Source organism: Pinus tabuliformis, chromosome 2_1, assembly GCF_031772625.1.
Source record: "Pinus tabuliformis cultivar Carrire ecotype Pingquan chromosome 2_1, CPIR1, whole genome shotgun sequence".
NCBI lineage: Eukaryota > Viridiplantae > Streptophyta > Pinopsida > Pinales > Pinaceae > Pinus > Pinus tabuliformis.
In genome coordinates, this window is record NC_142299.1 from 319,277,618 (window position 1) to 319,299,032 (window position 21,415).

The 21,415-nt window shown below is 38.3% G+C and overlaps 1 protein-coding gene across 1 annotated transcript in view; it reads right to left on the reverse strand.

Annotated features, from left to right (window-relative positions):
* Positions 1-17,548, reverse strand: part of LOC149200135 (sec-independent protein translocase protein TATC, chloroplastic-like) — a 135,803-nt gene extending 118,255 nt beyond the window's left edge. The window contains exon 1 of the mRNA XM_089402601.1: positions 17,156-17,548. Coding sequence (XP_089258727.1) covers positions 17,156-17,447 — 292 coding nt within the window. The 5' untranslated portion in view covers positions 17,448-17,548. The remainder of the gene's footprint in view (positions 1-17,155) is intronic.
* Positions 17,549-21,415: the final 3,867 nt, after the last annotated feature.

A 21,415-nucleotide genomic window follows, 5' to 3' on the forward strand; every position in this document is an offset into this window, starting at 1 on the left:
AGCTGGAGAAGTGCGAAGTGGGTCAAAAGAAGCTGAAGGAAGTGTGCGTTGGGTGGAGTCTAAGGAGGAGAAGAAAATCGACCTTTTGGTGCCTCTCTCTCTTTGTTTCATACCCTAGTTTGTGAGGTCCAGGTCTTCCAAGTTTCGTTGATGCAGGGAGTTGCCTGATGCCGGAAATTGCTACATAGTCGAAGTTGCTGGAAGAGAGGTCGAAGATCTGGGAGGCTGACTTGGTGTGGAGGGAAGGTTTGGTCTTTGTCTAGGGTGAAGAGTCTCAAAGAATATTATTGAAAGGAAGAAAATTTTGACTGGGTTTTCCCCTCGAGGGGAGTTTTGCCCTGGCATAGTGCCTACATCTTGTGTCTCTTGTTTTGTGATCTTCATACAAACATAATATGGTAATTGCTTGATGAAAGATAAGATAATAAATAAGTAAAAGAAGCCAACAATACTCACAAGTAATTATCAAGAAAGGAGAATCAAACCCTAATCTATTTACATTGATTTTCCAACATGGTATCAGAGCTAAGGTCAGGAAAAGTTGAAGATCACTTTGTTGGCATGGATTCTCCCTCTTTGATGAACTACATAAGAATGGGTATCAACACTGCTGGAAGCTGGATCAAGAAGGTCATTCATTACTTATTCAACGAGGTCAAAAGTCGAGGGTTATTGACTGCTCTTACAAGTTCTCTTAATGGTGACAATGCATGGATCATTGATAGTGGAGCATCAAGACACATGACAGGAGAAAGTAAACAACTTCATACACTATCAAAGGAGCCATCTTCTCATGCAGTGGAATTGGGTGACAACAAAAGCTATGTTGTTAGAGGCCTGGGATCAACATTGTTGAAGCTGGAAAATGGATCAAAGTTGCATCTCAACAACATTCTATATGTTTGAGGTTTGAAAAAGAATTTGCTTTATATTTTTTGCTTAGAAGATAAAGGGGAAAGAGTTGTTTTTGTTCATGGAAAAGTATTGGTTTGGGGAAAAGACTCTAGCATTGATAAAGTTAGGGTTATTGGAGTTCGTGAAGGAAGCCTTTATAGAGAAATTACACCACCTCCTCAAGCTTTGGTTCATATGGAAATCAGTCCCATTGAACTATGGCATAGGAGGTATGGTCATCTACATTATAAGGCCATCCCTTCTCTTAGTCAATTGGTTCATGGTATCCCTAATATGAAGTTAGATCATGAAGGTGTGTGCAAGGGATGCTCTTTGGGAAAACACATAAGAAAACCATTTCTGAATAGTGAAACTAGGTCTAAAGCAATGTGGAAAAAGTCGAAGTCAGGATTAATTCGGCAACGGTCCAAAAGTTGAAAAACTCAGCAAAGTCGGGAGTTTTTCGAAAAAGTCGGCAAAATTAAAAAAAAAAAAACACAAAATATTCATTTTTTATTTTTTTTTAACATCTAGAGTATCCACAACATCAAATAAATGCATTTCCACATAAACATGTAAAGAAAGCTAATATATAATATGTATATGAAGTCTAGTGCTACATCACATATCAAAATAGTGAATCAACTCCTGAATTTTGAGTCCTGTCTGAGTCTCAACTCTCAAGATTCAAAATATCAACAAAAAATATAATAAATGTACATCATGAGTCATCTAAAAGTCATCAAGTAATCACTAATCAGTCACTGAGATCCTCTTCCCCTTTTACGGGAATAGGGAATGGCTTTGCCTTTTCCTCTAGAGGAAGAAGACCCTGCCCCTGGGGATACAAAATGAAATGGACTCAATCGTCCTCTAGAAGCCGATGGAAGAGGTGGCCTCTGTGCTATGCTGCCGCTGTTGCTGCCCACCCTAGATGGTGTCACCTCCTCCTCAACATCCTCATCCAGCTCTGCTACTGCCTCCTGACCCTGATGTTGCTCCGCCTCCTCCTCCTCTATCTCTGGCTCTCCCTCCTCTGCAACTGCTACATCCTCTAGATCCACACCTAACCAATCCGGGATCGTGTCCAAGATCGGCCTCTCAGTCTCGACTCTCCATGCAGCGGTGGTATCAATATTGTCCAATGAGATGGCTTCCACATCAGTAGGTTTCTGAAGCTGTCTCACCCACAATCGAAGATTGTAGTAGACGTAGACCATGTCATTGAGGCGTTGGGACTCCAATCTGTATTAGGGTCATAGATTGTAAATTAGTACTTAGAAAATTTAAATATTAAAATTAATCAAACGAATTCAAAAAATTTAATTTGAAATCTTTTTAGTTTTTACCTGTTGCGCTTTTTGGAGTGTATTTTGTCAAATACACTCCAGTTGCGCTCACACCCAAAGGAACTGCATGTTTGGCTGAGCACTCGAATGGCAAGCTTTTGGAGATGGGGTACTCTAGCACCATAGCTTGTCCACCAAGCATCTACAAGTTAAAAGAAAAATGAGAAACATAAAAAAAAAACATTGAAATTCTAAACTTGAAAGTTTGAAACAAACTGAAGCTTACCTGGCATTTTGGTCGTCCTATTCTTAATAGCCATGTTAAAACCAAATGTGCCACCTCCCATCCTATAGACCTCCATTTCTTTAGAAATCTCCTCACGTTCTTGCTCAGATGACACCATCCTCTCGACACAACTGAAGAATCCAGCCATCACCTCGGCATCAAATCTGAAACCACAAGCATAAGAAAATGCAGGGTTGAGGTAGACACCTGCAGCATGAATGGGGCGATGGAGGGTATTGTTCCATCGCTGATCAATCACTCTCCATATGACCTGTTGTTTCTCTAACCCCTCGTCTCCCTTATCTGCATAATAAGCACGGATGGCTTCTTTGGCCCTATCCATGGCCTCATACAAGTAGCCCATTGCGGGCTTCTCTCCATCAACCAATCGAAGAACCTTTACCAAAGGTTCTGAAATGGCACACACCTCCTCTACTCCTGCCCAAAAGCTCTGATCATATGAAACTAGTCTGCATATGCCCTCTCCCTCCGGTTTGCGGCTAATAGCTAAAGAACGCCAATCCGCTGAGAGAAACATGCTCTTCACCTCCCACACAGAATTCAACATAGACTGAAGAGATATGAAAGTAGTGGCAAATCGTGTAATGGCAGGCCGCACCAACTCTTTGTTGTTGGTGAATTTTCTCATCAAGCTAAGCACAGATGAATGATTATATATAAATTTTGTTATGCTCTTGGATGATTCAACAATATCCCTCACAGTAGGAATTTTACCTATATCCTCCAACATCAAGTCAATGCAATGAGCAGCACAAGGTGTCCAAAACAAGTTAGGATACCTCTCCATAAGCATCTTGCCAGCTGCAACATAATTTGCAGCGTTGTCCGTTATGACTTGGACAACATTGCTTGGGCCTACTTCCTGAATAAAGAGGTCCAACAACTCACATAATGTACGTGCATCTTTAATGTGTGCAGATGCATCAACAGATTTCATAAACATTGTCTCCTTGGGACAACTAACCAAGAAGTTAAGAAGGGTCCTACCCTTCTGGTCAGTCCAACCATTTGACATGACTGTGCATCCAGTGTGCTCCCATGATGCCCTAAACTCTGCCAATCTAGTAGTGCATTCAGTCTTTTCATCTTGAAGAAGAGGCCCTCTCAATTCTGCAAAGGTGGGGGCTTTGTACCTCGAGCCAACGACAACGACAGCATCAAACATAGGCTGGTAGAATGGGTTTGTCTTGGCAATGTTGAAAGGAACATCACTCCATAGAAGACACCTACTAACCAACTTGTCAGCTTCTGCCTTTTCCTTTTTTTCATTGATGATTTGATCCCAAGTTGTGAACCAGCTGTTGTTCTAGGAACAAAAAAAGATGAGATAGAAAGATGAGTACACATGGGTGAGGAAGGTGATGCTGCTGTAGAAGCACTGCCACTCTCAATTCCCCCCACTCTTGAGCCCCCTACAAGTTGGTTTCTTAGTGTTGCCCTGGTGTCTTTTCGTTCCTCTTTATCCATCAATGATTGAATGGCCCGTCGGATGATTTCTGGACTTGGTTTTGTGCAAAGTTCAACATTTTGCCCCGGAATTTGCCCCAAATGGAATTTTAATCTGTTGATGCCTCCTGACATATGTTTGCCACACAACTTGCAAGTCAAATACATTCTATTGACTCCCCCAGTTTCGGGTGTAGCATCAGGCTCACCAAACTCCCACATAGAATCCAAAATCCTTGGCATTTTGTTTTAAACTTTGAGTTTGAATTTAAAGTTTAAACCTAGGCACAAAAAAAATTGAAACAAATTCAATTAGCAATGATCCATCAAAAATTAAAATAGTAGCAATGAAAAGAATGCAAAGAAAGTGGTACTGTCACTGTGATTTCAATTTTCAGCCCTTGTGTATATATTTTTCATTTATTTTGTGAATATATATTTGGGATTTTACTTCACTGTTTTCGCATTTTCTTTGAATGGAAAGAATGCATGAAAGTGGTACTGTCACTGTGATTTCAATTTTCAGCCCTTGTGTATATATTTTTTATTTATTTTGTGAATATATATTTGGGATTTTACTTCATTGTTTGCTTGCAGATTTGAAGGGTAGGGCGTAGATCTCTTAAACAAGTTTTTACAAGTGGATATGGCCTCATAAGAAGAGAAACAAATTAATTTTTTGAAGGGCAAGCCCTCCTCCTCCTTTGTGGCCTAAGTTATCAATTTTTTTTGGGAATTTTTGAGGGCTGCAGACCTTTCCTAGTCTCTCTACGAAGCCACAAGCCTTCTAAGGCTACCCTCTGCTCCTAATTGAATTTTCTTTCAAGGGTTTTAAGTGTAATGTTTTTTTTGCAATTTTTTTTGAGGTTATTAACTTTGACATGCCACTATCTTCACCACTGAACTATGAACCCATTGACAATAATCCAACTGTTTTTTTTTTAAATACTTCCATTTCAGGCTTCTAGTACTTTTTCAATTAGTTGTGGGTTCAAAACTGGTTATTTAACTGCCATGATCAGTTCTGTCTAATTAAACAGATAAACACTACTATTATGAGCCAACCTAGGTATGTAGAAACTTAGAAAGTAAATTTTTGTAATTGACTACTTATGTATGGTGTGAATTAGCTAATCATTTGATACTTAATAAGTTAATTATGATGTCAACAAACTAAGAGTAACATGTTACTCATGACGAGCATCAACTAATTAGTAATTATAACATGCATTAATGTAATTGCCTACTCACTGTAGCTTCAAACAGCTAGTCATCTAACGATTCTAACCAGAATCCCAAGGAATTAATTATTAATTTATTAGTTATTAACTTATTTCTCATCGGGTTTCATTTTGCAGACCTGAGGTAAATTTTTTGGTGAACCGTGAGACCACAGGCTCTTTCAGAAATACTTAAGTTTCCAACGAAAATTTTCAAAGTTTCAAACCCACAAAATTGAGAAATTAAAATCAATAAATATTAAACAGGAAAGGATTTATTTATATTATTTAACATTGGATCTACGGCGTACGCTACCGGCAATGTTGAACTGGAAGTTGGAACAGTTATTCAACGGCAGATTGTTCAACGGTCGACCTTGGCAAATGCAGCAATGCTATCAATCCGGCTCCTCTCCACGCTTGCACAATGCAAACCCTTGTTCTCGTTCTCCACAGCGAGCAATGAAAAACGCACAAACCAAATGGCAAAAACTAAACCGAGTTAATAACCCTTTGCGGCTTTTTATCAGCCAAAAAAATTTCACGCCGATTTTTTCGATCGACTCGCGATTTAATCGGGAGTATTTCGATAAAATCACGATTTTTTCGTTTATGAAAAAATCGCCAAAAAATCGGCCGATTTAATCCTTTCGCTGAAAAAATCGCATTTTTAGGAATAAATCCCAATTTTTTCAGGACTCTTTCCACACTGGTCTAAAGAGATATTAGACCTCATCCATTTTGATGTGTGTAGACCCATGTCTGACAAATCACTTGGAGGTCATCTCTAATATGTGACATTCATTGATGACCATTTTAGAAAGACATGGCTCTAACTTCTCAAATCAAAAGATGAAGTATTTGATAAGTTCAAAGAGTTTAGGTCAGAAGTGGAAACCCTAACCGAAAAAAGGATAAAAACTCTAAGTTCTGACAAGGGTGCGGAATACACTTCGAAGGAATTGATTGCATATTGTAAGGAAGCAGGTATCAAGAGGGAGCTCATTGTTCCCTATAATCCCGAACAAAATGGATTGGCCGAAAGAAAGAATAGGTCAATTAAAGAAGGCATTCGAACTATGTTCCTTGATCAAGACCTACAAAAATTCTTATGGGGAGAAGCAACAATGACAGTCGTATACATTCAAAATAGAAGTCCTCATAAGAGTCTTGATAATACTACACCTGAAGAAGTATTCACAAGAAAGAAACCGAGCGTGGATCACCTCTGAATCCTTGGAAGTCCAACATATATCCATGTTCCAAAGGACAAGCAAAAGAAGTTGGACTCTACAAGTATCAAGGGAATATTCATTGGATATAGTCTCTCCTCAAAAGCATATAGAATCTACATGAAGGAAGGAAGACACATTGAAGTAAGGAGGGATGTCATATTCGATGAAAATCAAGCATACAAGAAATCAAAGGATATTTCTATTAATTCTGATGGCGATGAAGTTCCCATGTTTGAAGAAGAAGAAGGAGGACCAAGTGAGCCTATTCAATCGATGGTCATTCCAACCACAAGGAAAAGACCAAATTGGTTAAAAAAGCTACATTAAAATATGTTGAAGGACATGAAGCTGCGAAAGGAACCTTCAAGGAAAGTAAGAGTCCGAAGAGATATTTTGGTCATGCTGCATATATGACGAAGTTGATTGAAGTCGAACCATCTACCATCAAGGAAGTTGCACATCAAGAGGTATGGAAGAAAGCATGCAGGAAAAATATCAATCCCTCATGAAGAATGGGGTTTGAGAAATCGTTCCTAGACCTAGTGACAAATCGATTATCACATCTAGATGGATCTATAAGATCAAACATGTTGTTGATGGAAGTATAGACAAGTACAAAGCAAGATTCATTGCAAGGGGTTTCTCTCAAAAGGAAGGCATTGATTATGAAGAAACCTTTGCACCCATAGCAAGGTACACTACCATTAGATCTTTGGTTTCATTGGTTGCTACAATGGGTTGGAATATCCATCAAATGGATGTGAAGACCGCATTTCTGAATCGGACCATTGATGAGGAAGTGTATATCGAACAACCTGAAGGCTTTGAAGTTAATAGCAGGGACTCTCATGTTTGCAGATTTAAAAAGGCTCTATATGGTTTGAAGCAAGAACCTAGGGCATGGTATGCAATGATGGATGCATATCTACTTAGAATTGGGTTTGTGATCAGTTCTATTGATCTGAATCTCTACATCAAGGTCGTGAATAATGAGCCCGTCATTATTCTACTATATGTGGATGTTATATTCATCACAGGTGTAAAGCAAAGAATTCAAGAATGCAAGAAGATGTTGGCAGTTGAATTTGAAATGAAGGATCTAGGACTGATGCACTATTACCTGGGTCTAGAAGTATGGCAGAGACCTGGGGAGATATATTTGGGGCAAGGAAAGTACATCATCAAGTTGTTGCAGAAATTCAGGATGATGGATTCCAAGCTGATGACTACTCCTATGATCACCAATCTCAAGAAGTTGAGGGGCTCTGACTCTAGTCTCATGGATCCTACCTCCTATCGACAGTTGGTGGGTTCCCTAATGTATCTGGTAAATACTAGGCCAGATATATGTTTTGCAATAAACATTCTTAGTCAATTTCAGTTGGAGCCTCGTCATGATCACTGGATAGCTGCCAAACATATATTGAAGTATCTTCGTGGCACTATACATCACTGCCTAAAGTATGATAGTAAGGAAGTCAAGCTAATTGGCTTCACAGACTCTGATTAGGGTGGCAGTGAGACCGATGGAAGGAGCACTACCGGAGGATGTTTTAGTCTGGGAGTTGTTATGATCTCATGGATGAGTAGGAAGCAAGATCCCGTTGCTTTAAGTAGTGCTGAGGCAGAATATGTGGCTACATGTGAAGTAGGAAAGGAGGTTGTTTGGTTAAGGAAGCTTCTGACATATTTGTTCGAAAAGTCTCTAGGTCCTACTGTGATTAATTGTGATAATCAAAGTTGTATCAAAATGTCTAGAGATCTCGTGTTTCATGCTAGGACGAAACATATCAACAATAAGTTCCACTTTATTAGGAACTTGGTACAGGATGGGATCGTGAAGTTGGAGTATGTCTCAACAGATGAATAGGTAGCAGACATACTAACAAAGGCTCTTCCTAATAAGAAGTTTGAATATCTAAGGAACCTGCTTGGTTTGGTAGATATTGTTGATTGTATTGATGATAAGAATGTGGAAGAGATTTGTTGAGGCTTTGCGAGTGAAGCATTGCCTGGGAGGACATTTGTTGGAAAGGTGGCATTGGTCATTGAGCTCTGACACGCACCTAGATTTCTGGGTTGATGGTTAGCAAGTAAGCTTGATGGTACCTAGAGAGGCTGAAAGCTTGAGTCCATCTTAGTCCCACCTGGATAGATTGCCTTGGTCAAGAATCTAGTCCATGGCATTGCAATGCCTAAATTGTTGAGAGACCAATGGATAGATTGCCCTGGTCAAGAATCTAGTCCATGGCATTGCGGTGCCTAAATTGATGAGAGACCAATGGATAGATTGCCCTGGTCAAGAATCTAGTCCATGGCATTGCGGTGCCTAAAGTTCTTCATTGTTCATATAGTTTGAGATCTTCCATTGTATTTGTATATTATGAATACCTCCCTAGTTAAGAGGGAGTGTTGAAAAATGTAACTAGGTTCGGTCTTCATTTAATGTATTTGAGTCATCATGAAATGTACTTATCAAAAGAATAAAGAAAATAATTTTTATTATTGTAACAATGACTTATTAAAGCATTGGTTTCACGCTTGGGTCATCATTATATTAGTCAAAGTCCCCATTGTGGACTCCTAGGATTAATATTGAGTTTATAGGGTCATTGTATCTTCAAAGAGACCCTTCTTGGGCTTTTGAATCATGTAAAAAGGTTTAGTATTGAGTCAAATATGATTTGTGTATCCTCCACACCAAGTCAGCCTAGAAGAGATCAAGTCGACCTAAGGAGACCTATTCAATCTCCCTTGAAGCTTATAAATAGAAGCAAGTCGAATTCATTAAGAGCATCTAATCTCAAGCTAGTTCGATATCTAAGGAAGTTGGAGAAGTGCGAAGTGGGTCAAAAAAAGCTAAAGGAAGTGCGAATTGGGTGAAGTCTAAGGAGAAGAAGAAAATCGAACTTTTGGTGCCTCTCTCTCTTTGTTTTGTGCCCTAGTTTGGGAGATTGAAGTCTTCCAAGTTTCGTCGATGCTGGAAGCTGCTACATAGTCGAAGTTGTTGGAAGAGAGGTCGAAGATCTGGGAGGCTAACTTGGTGTGGAGGGAAGGTTTGGTCTTTGTCTAGGGTGAAGAGTCTCAAAAAATACTATTGAAAGGAAGAAAATTTTCACTGGGTTTTCCCCTCGAGGGGGGTTTTGCCCTGGCATAGTGCCTACATCTTGTGTCTCTTGTTTTGTGATCTTCATACAAACATAATATGGTAATTGCTTGATGAAAGATAAGATAATAAAGAAATAAAAGAAGCCAACAATACTCACAAGTAATTATCAAGAAAGAAGAATCAGAGCCTAGTCTATTTACATTAATTTTCCAACAGATTATGTATGGACCACCTAAGCAATTTGAGCGTCTTGTCTTTCTCCTTGAAGCACTACCTCTAAAGATGCACCCACCCCCTATCTCCAATGTGAAACTATTGATTTTTAAAGTGTTGTTCATGCTTGTCCTTGTGTTTCTATTGACACTTCCACAAAGCTTCCTAAACTTTATCATGTATTTTTGGATGTGGTCAATGAACCTGACAACGTGCCCATGTACAACAACCTCTTTTGTCGTCATTGCATTATGAATGGGAACCAAGATAGCTAAAGGATCCTTGGGCAAGAATCCAAGGTAGAATTCAAATGGTGAGGTATCTATGTATTGCACATTTTACAATTATAACTACATTGCACATACAAGATATTGGTATCCCAAGTTTTTAGGTGTTTATGGTTAGAAATTCACAATAACTGAACCATTGTGCAATTTCCTATCTCAATTTTTCCATCTAATACATAATAAAAATAATAATTTAATTTAAGCTCATGGCCTAGCCAGACACCAAATTGATGTATAAGACCACTTTGTTTGTCGGACAAAGGATATAGGCAGCACTCTTCAATTTAGTGTCCACAAATCCCCACAATGTGTAATGTCCCCAATGAATTAATTGCCCACAGGAGGACGAAATAGCTTATCCAACCCCATAGGCTATAGTCTTGATAAAGGGGGGAAACCCAAATTATCCAATGTTTGGGTCAACATTGGGTAGATTTTGGGTCGGTTGGGGCAAAAACCCCAAATTTGGGTGTTACACTTGCAACCCCTCACATTGGATGAAACCCATGGAGAAATCTATAAATAAAGGGGAGTTGGAGTCATTTAGGATCATCAATTTGAGCTTGATATCTCTGTTTTCTTGAGCTGAGGCTCTGAGGATTTAGGACCCCTTCTCCTTAATCATCTGTCTAGTTTCGGTGGAGTTGATCCCACCCTACCTAGACACCCTTCTTCTTGTTCTGGCATGAGTCATTGGAGTAGTCTGGTTTGGTTTTAGAATTAAAAATTTTACTCCGTTCTGGTACAACATCTCTTGGAGAAATATTCATTTGTTTTGGCTCATTGCGACGCTTTTTGTTCAGCTAAGGGAATCTGACCTAGGTCTTGTTGAAGGGAAACCTAAGGCAATTCATTGGCAATCTGAAGTAACTCGCTAGCTTTTCCTGAGGCAATTGGGTGGCAATCTGAGGCAAAATTCGATAGCATCTCTGAGACAAAACTCGGTGGCATCTCTAAGGGAGATTTGGTGACAGTTCTAGGATAGTTTCAGTGGTTTCTAAGACAGTGATTTGGGGTCCATTCTGTTCAAGAGACTCGGCCCACCTAAGGTTTTTGATACATGGCCACAGCCACAGAGCCGCAGGATTTGAGACCAATCTGAAGCAATTTGGTCGCATTCAGAGTTTGGTCTTCTCTCATGAGGCAGCAGGATAGTCATGAATAATGTTCCAAACAAGGGTATCTAGTTCGGGGACCTATGCTCATTTGTGCACTATAGTTCCAGGTCAGTTGGCTGTCCCATTTCCAATTGGGTGGCAGCGTGTTTCCCTAGTGTATTTATGAGCATAGCACATCAAAAACCAATCATCAGTTGACTAATCTGAGGCAAAACACCACTAAGCTTAAATCAAGCAGTCTATGAGTTCATAGAAGGAGACTGTAGAGTAGAGTTGTTATTGTTGTTGTTCACTGGATTTATTGTTATGTAAATTAAGACTATACTGTTGGATCAAGTGGAATTGGATAATCATACTATTCATTAAGTAATCAGCCCTAGTTTATTATGGTTTTGTGAGAATCATGTTATTGTGACAGTCTTTATATTGTGCATGCAACTGATTGTTATAAGAATTGATGAATGTTCAGTGTTGTTGCATAATTTAATTGGTGGAGAAAAAACTAGTTGCAGTAGAACCCTAAGGGTGAAAATACCCTAGAACATTACATAATGCCTACTAGAAATAACTTAATAATATATTATCACGATTCACGATAAAAAAGTAACAAATGATAGTAACCCAAAAGCACCCAAACTTTGTTAAAGAATCACTAAGCTAATTTATGTATTGTAACTTTCTTATTGCAAGGTATCATGACGATCATTGTTATTGGAAAAATCCACTACTACCATGAGGGATTCATTGCTTGTACTAGTTTTTAGTTATTCTTTGAGGAAATCCATCTAAATATACTTCCATGATTTGCTCAAGACTAGCAATAATACCTCACTTTTTACCACTCCATTGTACATAATTTGATATGTAAATATTGTTTGTGTGTGGGTGTTTTTCTTGGATGTCAAGCCGTGTGACCATTGTATGAAGAGACCCATGATGTATATGTGTAAACATGTTCTACAAGTTTCTAGTGAGGATCGCAAGGCTAAGGTCCCATTGGAGAATCATTATACACTTTTGTCATTTTAATATTTCATGAGTTTGGCAATCATAATATCATCATCATAGTATCACCAAGTGTTCCACGAGGACATGTTCCCAAAGGTGGGGTGTGCACACCCCACATTTCCCACGCACCTGAGATGGGGAGACACCTGGGGAAACATTTCCCCACATCCCCCTTTTGGGGAAAGTTAGGGAGATGCAGGGGAAAAAGTTTCCCCAAAGGGGTGCTTGTGGGATCCCCCCCCCAAAAGGGGTTGGGCATCCCGCCCCGAATTCTACTTGAAAACAATAATTGATAAGTGGGGAAGCAATTTGTTCAACACTAAGGCCCTAATAATGTTATGTAATTAACGGTAATGTTAAATTCTTAAAGTAGAAGGACGAAAATGAAAAATAAATGAAATTTAACATTACTAAATGCCCATATGTTGTCTAAAGCCTTGTTTGGACAAAAGATCCACTTCAGAGTTCCTTTCTCTGTAGATGTGGCAGCAAGAGATGAAATCAAAAGCGTGTTTTAACTGAAATATCTCTTCAAGCATTGGAAGCAGTGGGTGGTTGTCATTAAACCAGTTGATAACCATTAAGGAGTCCTCGAAAGCTTGGAGAGAAAGACAATCATATTCCAGAGCCCAACACATAAAAAGATTTAAAGATAGTAGTTTTGCATAATTGTTGGAACCCTTGTCCAAACCAATTTTTTATTTCAGAAAATGTTCATCATTAAAGAAAAGAATGAGATCCCCCCCCAACAGATGCCATCCTCAGATGATGCTCCATCAAAATATGACGAGGGGATTTGTCAATTGATCTCTTCTTCTGAGATAATGTGAGGCGCATGGTGAGATTCCTTCAAAGGCAAGGCAAAATAAATCACTCCTATTTCAGCAACAATGAGTCTCGGAGCCGATGGAGTATCCTTGAACATAGCTTTGTTCCTAGCTAGCCAGATCAACCAACAAATGAGGGGTGGAATTTTTCTAAGAACATCATCAATTGGCGAATTCCACCAAGACTTCCATGCCTCAATGAAATTGTTGCCTCTCTAATCCATATTACATCCCAACAGCTATTTGGTTTTAACCCAAATATTCAAAGAGAATGGGCAAAGTAAGAATAAGTGTGAGACGGGCCCCTCCGCATTTTTGCCAAGGACGCACCAGCTAGGGCCTTCTTTGTGTCTCTTTTACAAGTTGTCCCAAGCTGGCACTTTATTTTTAATTAAGCACCAAAGGAACAATCTTGTCTTGGTTGAGCATACGAGCTTCCATATCGGCTGCCACTACCACATCGGATTTACCCTTAATCTGTCAACAACCTCAATGGATTTCATATGGAGAAAGTAGAATTTTAGATCTCACTCAAAATCCAACAAACTTAACAATTTTCAAGATTTCAAGATTTGGGTGACTTCAACGTTTCCATTAGATTGTATCATGTATGAGGGTATGGAACTAGCATTTAATCAAGAACACCAAACCCTCTATTACCTCGATACTGGTGGCATTGATTATTGAACTCCTTTGTCATGACCCTACTAGAATTGTACCTATCACTAACAAAATCTTGACTTGACACGTTAAGCTTTTCTACTTATTTTGCTTGGAGAGAGGATCCCAATATGCAATGATTTTGATGATATGTAGGTATTTGTTGTAACATGAATTCTTTTGGACTATAGAGGCCATCTAGAGTGGTGGGCTGGTTGTAGGTGTTAAGGATAATCGTTCAAAACGAGAAACTATTGCTTCAAGTTTGGGTGGAACTTCTTCTTGGGTTTCCTTTGGAGTATTAATTATCAACCTCCAAATTTAGCTATTCTACTAAAATAGCAGAACTATTTAATTTACACGGTATATGGCAAAACTTCAAATTTTCCACGGAACCAAAAGGAATTAAAATCTCAATTCATAACCTTATCGCGTCCGAAATTTAAATTAATTCACGTGCATCTTCCGACGCAATCACCGTCAGATCTGACCCATCTAATCGAACGGCTATCATGTCACCCGCTCACCAACTAGCTTGGCCGATCTCCACCATCGATCAATCCCGCTTGATCCAACGACTATCGCATAATCTCGCGTGAATTCTTGCACGATGCATAACAAGTCGAGAGTGTGCGAGAAAAGTGGTTTTCTCGTGCTACGTGTCAACCCCTCAGGTTAATCCCAGAATTTACAAAATATCATTTACCACTTTGAGACCGCGCAAGATACTGCTTACACCTACAAAGACTGCTCTTCTATTCTGCACGTGGTTTTAATCTCCGCCATTCCTCTTCCATCGATCTGGCCGATCCGACGGTTTTCGCTCTCCTTCTAGGTCTCTCACAAATTTGTCAGATTTCTTCGTTCCACCAAGTTTAGTCTGTCTCTAAATTATATTTTGTGATCTTGAAACATATCCAGGCTATTAACGGTTCACTGTAATTGAAAAATTCAAGAAATAACAACACAAGGTTCATGTGAATTCAACCCTATAGATTCAATTTTGAAATCAAATAACTTCAGAACTATTTCGAAGGAAATTTAAGAGACCTCCGAGATTTGACCATCCATGCACAATATTCACAGAGATACAGAGAGATTCCAAATTTTACATTCCAATCCTCTTTAGCCAAAATCCCATTCTACTAATTCAAAACTTACATAAATACCTGTACATACAACAATCAAATCCTAAATCAATGGATCGAATCTGCCTAATCCTAGATAATATCTAATCTGCATGATATTCTCCTCAAGAATCTCAACTAAGCCTAAATACTTGAATTAATTACAAGATAATTAAAATCCCTGAATTCTAGCTCAAATCCTATCTAGAAAGCTTTGTAAAGTGACAGCTAAAGGATCCCACTCCTTTGCTTGTAAACTTTTTTGTTATTTTTGGAATAAAATTCAAAGTCTTTTGTCTTCAAGCCTCATGCTCCTGCATCATAGAGCCTCTTTGTGGATGTATTTTTGGTTCAAATATGGATTGCACTCACTGCTATCTTGGTTACATGCACCTTTGCTATATATATGAGAAACTTTGCATAGTTGTGTATAATAGTTTGGATTCATATGGATGAACATGAATATTTATATATTTTTTTGATTGATCAGTTTTTGATCTGGTTTTTTTTCCACCTCCCAATTTTGGGGTCAACCAATTCGATCGCTAGTCCAATTCTGTTAACAATGGTTTATTGTCCATCACTAGTCTAGTGTTGAAGTTCTCTTCAATGCTACTCCCCCAATCATGGACTTAGTTGATCTCTAGCTTCTTCTAGAATCATTCCCACCATGATCTCTCTTCGATTTATGTCAGAGAAGAGACTTAATAGTAGACTTTATGGTTGGCTATGCATAACCAAACTCTCTTATTTTTTTCTTACTAGAATGTTGAGAGTATGTTGCTACTCCATTGAATGTTGAGAGTGTGTTCCTACTCCATCGAAGCTAGTGTTCACTTTTACATGATCAAAAAGATAACGTTAGACCACATCTCAAGGTCAATTGCACATCAGACCTCAACGTTGCCAAAGTAAGATGAAACTCATTTTAACAAAATAAAAAAAACACACAAGAAACTACTTGCATTGGTTTTGAAAAGATAGTCAGCTTTATAAGCCCGTAACCATTAGGATTGGCTACGGAGGTTATCCCAATTATTTTCTTACTAGAATGTTGAGAGTATGTTGCTACTCCATTGAATGTTGAGAGTGTGTTCCTACTCCATCGAAGCTAGTGTTCACTTTACATGATCAAAAAGATAACGTTAGACCACATCTCAAGGTCAATTGCACATCAGACCTCATCGTTGCCAAAGTAAGATGAAAACCATTTTAACAAAATAAAAATACACACAAAAAAATAATTGGGATAACCTCCGTAGCCAATCCTAATGGTTACGGGCTTATAAAGCTGACTATCTTTTCAAAACCAATGCAAGTAGTTGCACAGAAGTTATAACAATAGATTGTAAGTCTAATTGTTTATATCATAGATGAAATCCATAATAATTGCTGAGAATCCCAAACATATTAAATCAGCAATAATCGGAACATAATTGGGAAAAACCAGTCAATTTTGGTCAGCTTGTAGTGCTAAATCATAGATGAAATCATCAGGATTAGTGTTAAATGAAATAATTGGATTATTTCCAAATATTCACTACGTCGATTGCATCAAGATTAGTCAGGATTGATTCAATTAATGCGAGATTATTTCATATGTGTGTGTGGGGGGGGACCCAACGGGTTAACTTAATTAGTTAATTAGTTGTCAGCAGCATTTGTTTGAATCCCTCTAAGTATATGCATCACTTTATGCCAATGGATATATAAGAGATGACATTCAATGAATGTAGGAAAGCATCCTTGGATTTCCCTAGAAATTTTCTCACACACACATATATATAAGACACCTCATAACTGGGTTGTTCAAGCACCGAAAAAAAAAAGAAATTTTCGAAACATAACATCTTTTATCAAATGTGTCATTAAATTTGATTTTCAATATTGCAGAGAGAAGAGGTCATATAAACTAGCTACCAGCTAGGTCTCATAGGAATAGAAACATGTGTGTCACCCCAGTGTTGGGTACAAGAAATGAGAAACCACAGAGACAGGAAACGCGTTTCTAGAAACATTAGGTAGTCTACCAAGGAAACCACACAAAATTGGGTAACACTGGGAAACGGCTTCCGTGATCAAAGAATTTCAAGCAAAATCTCTCTTGAAAGCCTTCTATATTTTTCTTCTATTCGTTGATGTGCTACTACGTTTTAAAAAATCTAGACACTGGAACAGGGTTGATTTCCACTTCAACTGGCTTTTATTTTACATATTAGAGTTAGGGTGCACTTATATTGTTAGTGTAGGTCCCTTTTTTTCATTTAGAACATAACCAAAAAAAATTGAATAATTGCTGGAAACTGGCAGCAGTTTTTGGAAACTTCACCGAATTTATGACTTTTTTGGAGAAAACTTGTTCTTCTGAGATTAAATGCCTGACTCCGATAGGAAAGGAGACCACCGATTACTTACCGGGCCTTTCTTCTAGGGCCGACCCAGTCCCGCCAAGGGGTGATGATGACGAGTCCTCCACGTCATCCATGGAACATCGTGTCCGAATCTTTGGGCGCCACGTCGAATTCCTGAATTTCTCTGAAACCGCTCGCAATGAGAGTTCTCTCCAGACGATTCCACGGAGAACGCATGTCGTCTTGACGTGGAATGGAGAAGATAATTTGGGGAGGCAGCTACGGCAGTGTGCCAGAGATCCAGACCTGGGAACGTCATGGAACGAATTAAGAACCGTTTGCGACAACCCAGCCATGTTTGTGAGTCTCAGTCTGATTCTGCCGCCCCTGCTTTCTTCATATTTCAATTCTTCATCCCCTCCTTAATCTCCACCTTATACTTTGTGAAGATAATTTCAATTGAGTGAAGTTAGATGACGGTGGTAATTATATGGTTTTCATAATTCACAATCGCTATAAAACAAAAAGTGATTGTGAATTATGAAAACCATCCAATTACATATAGGACAAAAACAACATGCATTTATTATAAAACGCAGTTACTTGATAGTATCTATGATCATCTGACATATCCCCACTTACATTATCTTTCATAAAAGTTTTATGTTAACATTAAATCTGCTTAATTGTCCCTCTTTTTTCATATATATCTTTGTAATATAAATGGTTATCTATCATTATTACATTATTTTTATAACAATAATGTATCATTTTTTTCTTTCAAAACATACCAGCATTGGTCTATGTACCAGCCAAAAAAACAAAACAATAAGCCAAAAAAAAAACTAGTGGGATCTATCTCTATGTTATCTATAGTATTTTAATACTCCTCAAATTTTGTTCAATTTTATAGTCAAAAGCAGAGAATTTGATCTCCCCTGTCGATGTAGAACATCCTTCCTTGGACAGATAATCTGCAACCAGGTTTTGTTCCATGTATATATGGGCGAAAGATAATCTCTGAAAAGTCCGCTCCAATGTTCTAATACGTTGCATCCAATTGGAGAGAGAAGGCGAATCAAAATGAGAAAGCCCCAAAACCCAATCAATGATTCCTTTTGAATCACCAAACACATCAATCTCATCAATACTAAGCCATTTGGCGCTAATGAGGACTCCCCGAAGAGCTATAATTTTGGCACGGATGTTAGTACCCATGTCAGTAACCCACTAGAAATGGTAATACCTACTAAGCCACAAGGCAATATAAGCATTGCAACCACAAATCCTATGTGAAGATGCCTCGTCAAAAAATCCGACAGGGAAACTAAGCCACACCTCCTTATATTGGACAGATCTCTTAGCCATGATCTTCTTTCTAGGGCCAATGTCCTCAAAAAAAGATACAATCTTCAAAACTGTGCCTTTCACATCTACCTCAATATGTTCAAAAATCTTTGAATTTCGACTTCTCCATATTCCCCAAAAAATATAAAAGGGCAAAGCATTGTATACCTTGTAATCTTCAAACCAGTGTGTGAGACATTCCTCAATCGAACTCGTATCCCAAACTGCAACAATATTGAGTATATGTATAACCCTATACCAAACCGAAATCATGAAGGAGCTTGTGAGAAATAGATGCCCCGCATCCTCAATATCTAACATGCAAATAACACATCTCCCAAGTCCCACAAAACCTCTTTTAAGGAGATTCTCCCAAGTGAGAATTTTGTTATGTAAAACCAGCCAACAAAAACATTTTAGTTTTTGTGGGATATCCCATTTCCATGATTTATGAACCCATAAAAAGTCATCCAATGAGCTACAAACTAGAGAGACCAGGTTGTATACCTCTTTAACCGAAATTTGTCCCTTATATATGCAACCCTCCCATGCCAAATGATCCCCTTTCTCAGAAAGAGAAATGTCAGCTAAGCTTATCTGTAAAAAATGTACTTTTCCTATTCTACAGCTAAGGGTCCTATAAGTCCAATCTCTCCAGCGTTAAGCCATGAGTGTGAAATAGGAAAAGTAAAATGGTCAACATAAATTTGATTAAGAAAGAAAATACCAATGCTATGTATATACCTTAGAAGAGGGGCAGATAGCGTATGGTCACCAACCAATCCTTTAATCGCATCCAATCTGATTTCTATCTTTGCACCCAATCCCACCTCTCATCTCAGGCTCCCAAGTAACCAATGTTTAACCTTCATCATACTCTTCCAAATATATGATGTTATCTTTTTTTCCTGTGCTCCTTCTTTGATCTACATCTCAATTTTATTGTTTTTAGATATTTTGTTATGAAACCAGCTCACAAAAAGATAGAAAAAATAGATAACCACCTTCAAAATAAGCCTCTTCGAGGGGGCAACCTCCTTTACATTACACAAATGAACAATTCTTGGATGATACAAATGACAAGACCTCCTTTCTATATATAGGAGTCTAAGGGGTCATAATATAAACAGAGCCGACATAACAATAATAATGTAAGGGCACAACAATAACAATAGTGGGCTTCTATGGGGCACAATAATAACAATATGGGGACTACATGGGCACAACAATATAATACGGGGGTTGCACTAATAACAATAAGACGTTACACTAGTAGTATAGGGACCTAACATGCCACTCTCCTTCAAAAAGTGTTGTCCTCAACGCTTGAGTAGTTTTGGATGCTTATGTATAAAATTCTCGTCCTCCCATGTGGAATCTTCAGCGGGTAAGTTCTTCCACTTGATGAGATACTCTGGAATTGATCGATTTCATAGTTGTCGGGTTCTTGTTTCTGTGACTACTTCAGTTCCAATATGATTTTTCCTTCCTCGTCAAGTTCCGACAATATTGTTTGAACTGGGAGCTTGTCACCTATAACCTTTTTTAAGCATGAAACATGGAAAACTGGGGGCGCCCAGGAAGATGCAGGAAGCTCCAATTTGTATGCCATAGTACCACTCTTTTGTAGCACCTTGTAAGGACCATAGTAATTTGGTGATAAGTTATTATCCTTCTTAGCTTGCTTGAGGGACATTTGTTTGTATGGTTGTATTCGTAAAAATACCCAATCGCCTACATCAAAACTTTTTTCACTGCGATGTTGATATGCCTATTGTTTCATGCGATTTTGCACCAAAGTGGTGTTATCCTTTAAAAGTTGGAGAACATGTTGCTGATGCTCGATGTGATCTTTCATTGTTTGAACCTTTTCATTCTTGATATGTTCTTCTATCTTGAGAATTTGAGGAGTGGTAATTCTTGCCAATGCATTACAAGATATGGTCGGATTCATTTCTTGATCTTCGATGTGATCTTTCACTTCTTGAACCTTTTTCTTCTTGATAAGTCCTTCTATCTTAAGAGTTTGAGGAGCGTTAATTCTTGCCAATGCTTTACAAGATATGGTCATATTCATTTCTTCTTTCTCTAGGGTTGGTTCCTGGTGTATATCCTCTTCTTTTGACATTTCTTAATCCTTTTCTTCCTCCTCTTCACAATCTATGTAAAATGATTTATTCTCAGCACACTTGTGACCTTTAGTATATTTGTTATCACAACTGTAACAAAGCCCTTTTTCTCTGTTTTCTTCCAATTGTTGTGGTGTAAACCTTGTAGGTTGTGGAAGGCTAGGAGAAAAAGCACTTCCATATTTATAGTTGTGAGTGGTAGGATTCCTTGTTTCCATAACTCCACTTTCAATTTTTCTTTCCAACCTAAATGCCTTCTCCAATGAATCAGGTTCCCAAAGACAAACCTCATGTTGAATGTTGTCCTTTAAAGTCCCTATGAAGACATCAATCATTTACTTCTTTGGAATATCATTTACCCTTATATTCAATTTTTGGAAGTCCTTAATGTGCTCTGCCATTGAAGCCTTTTGTTTGAGATTTATCAATTGGCTAAAGAAGGTGTTGCTCTTTGTATCCTCATAATGTGCTATCATTTCCTCTGTGAAAATTGACCAGGTGACAAGTGGTTTACGAGCACAAAGCCCTCTATACCATACAAATTCATTTGGTTATAAATATGAAGATGCAATATGTACCTTTTGTAACAGTTGTACATCATGTATATCAAAATATTGCTCCATCTGTAGTATCCAATTTACGGATCCTTGCCATCAAACTTCCTCATTTCGCTTTTTCTTGATTTTAGCTGATCGATCTTGAAGCAACTTTAACTCTATAATTTCAAATCTCCAAGGTCTGAAATTGTGACCTGCAGTAGCCCTCTGCGTCCTCTTTCCAATTCCACCAGTCTGATCAAAATTAGATTCTCCAAGAAAGAATTATGCCCAATCTCCCAAGATGACCTT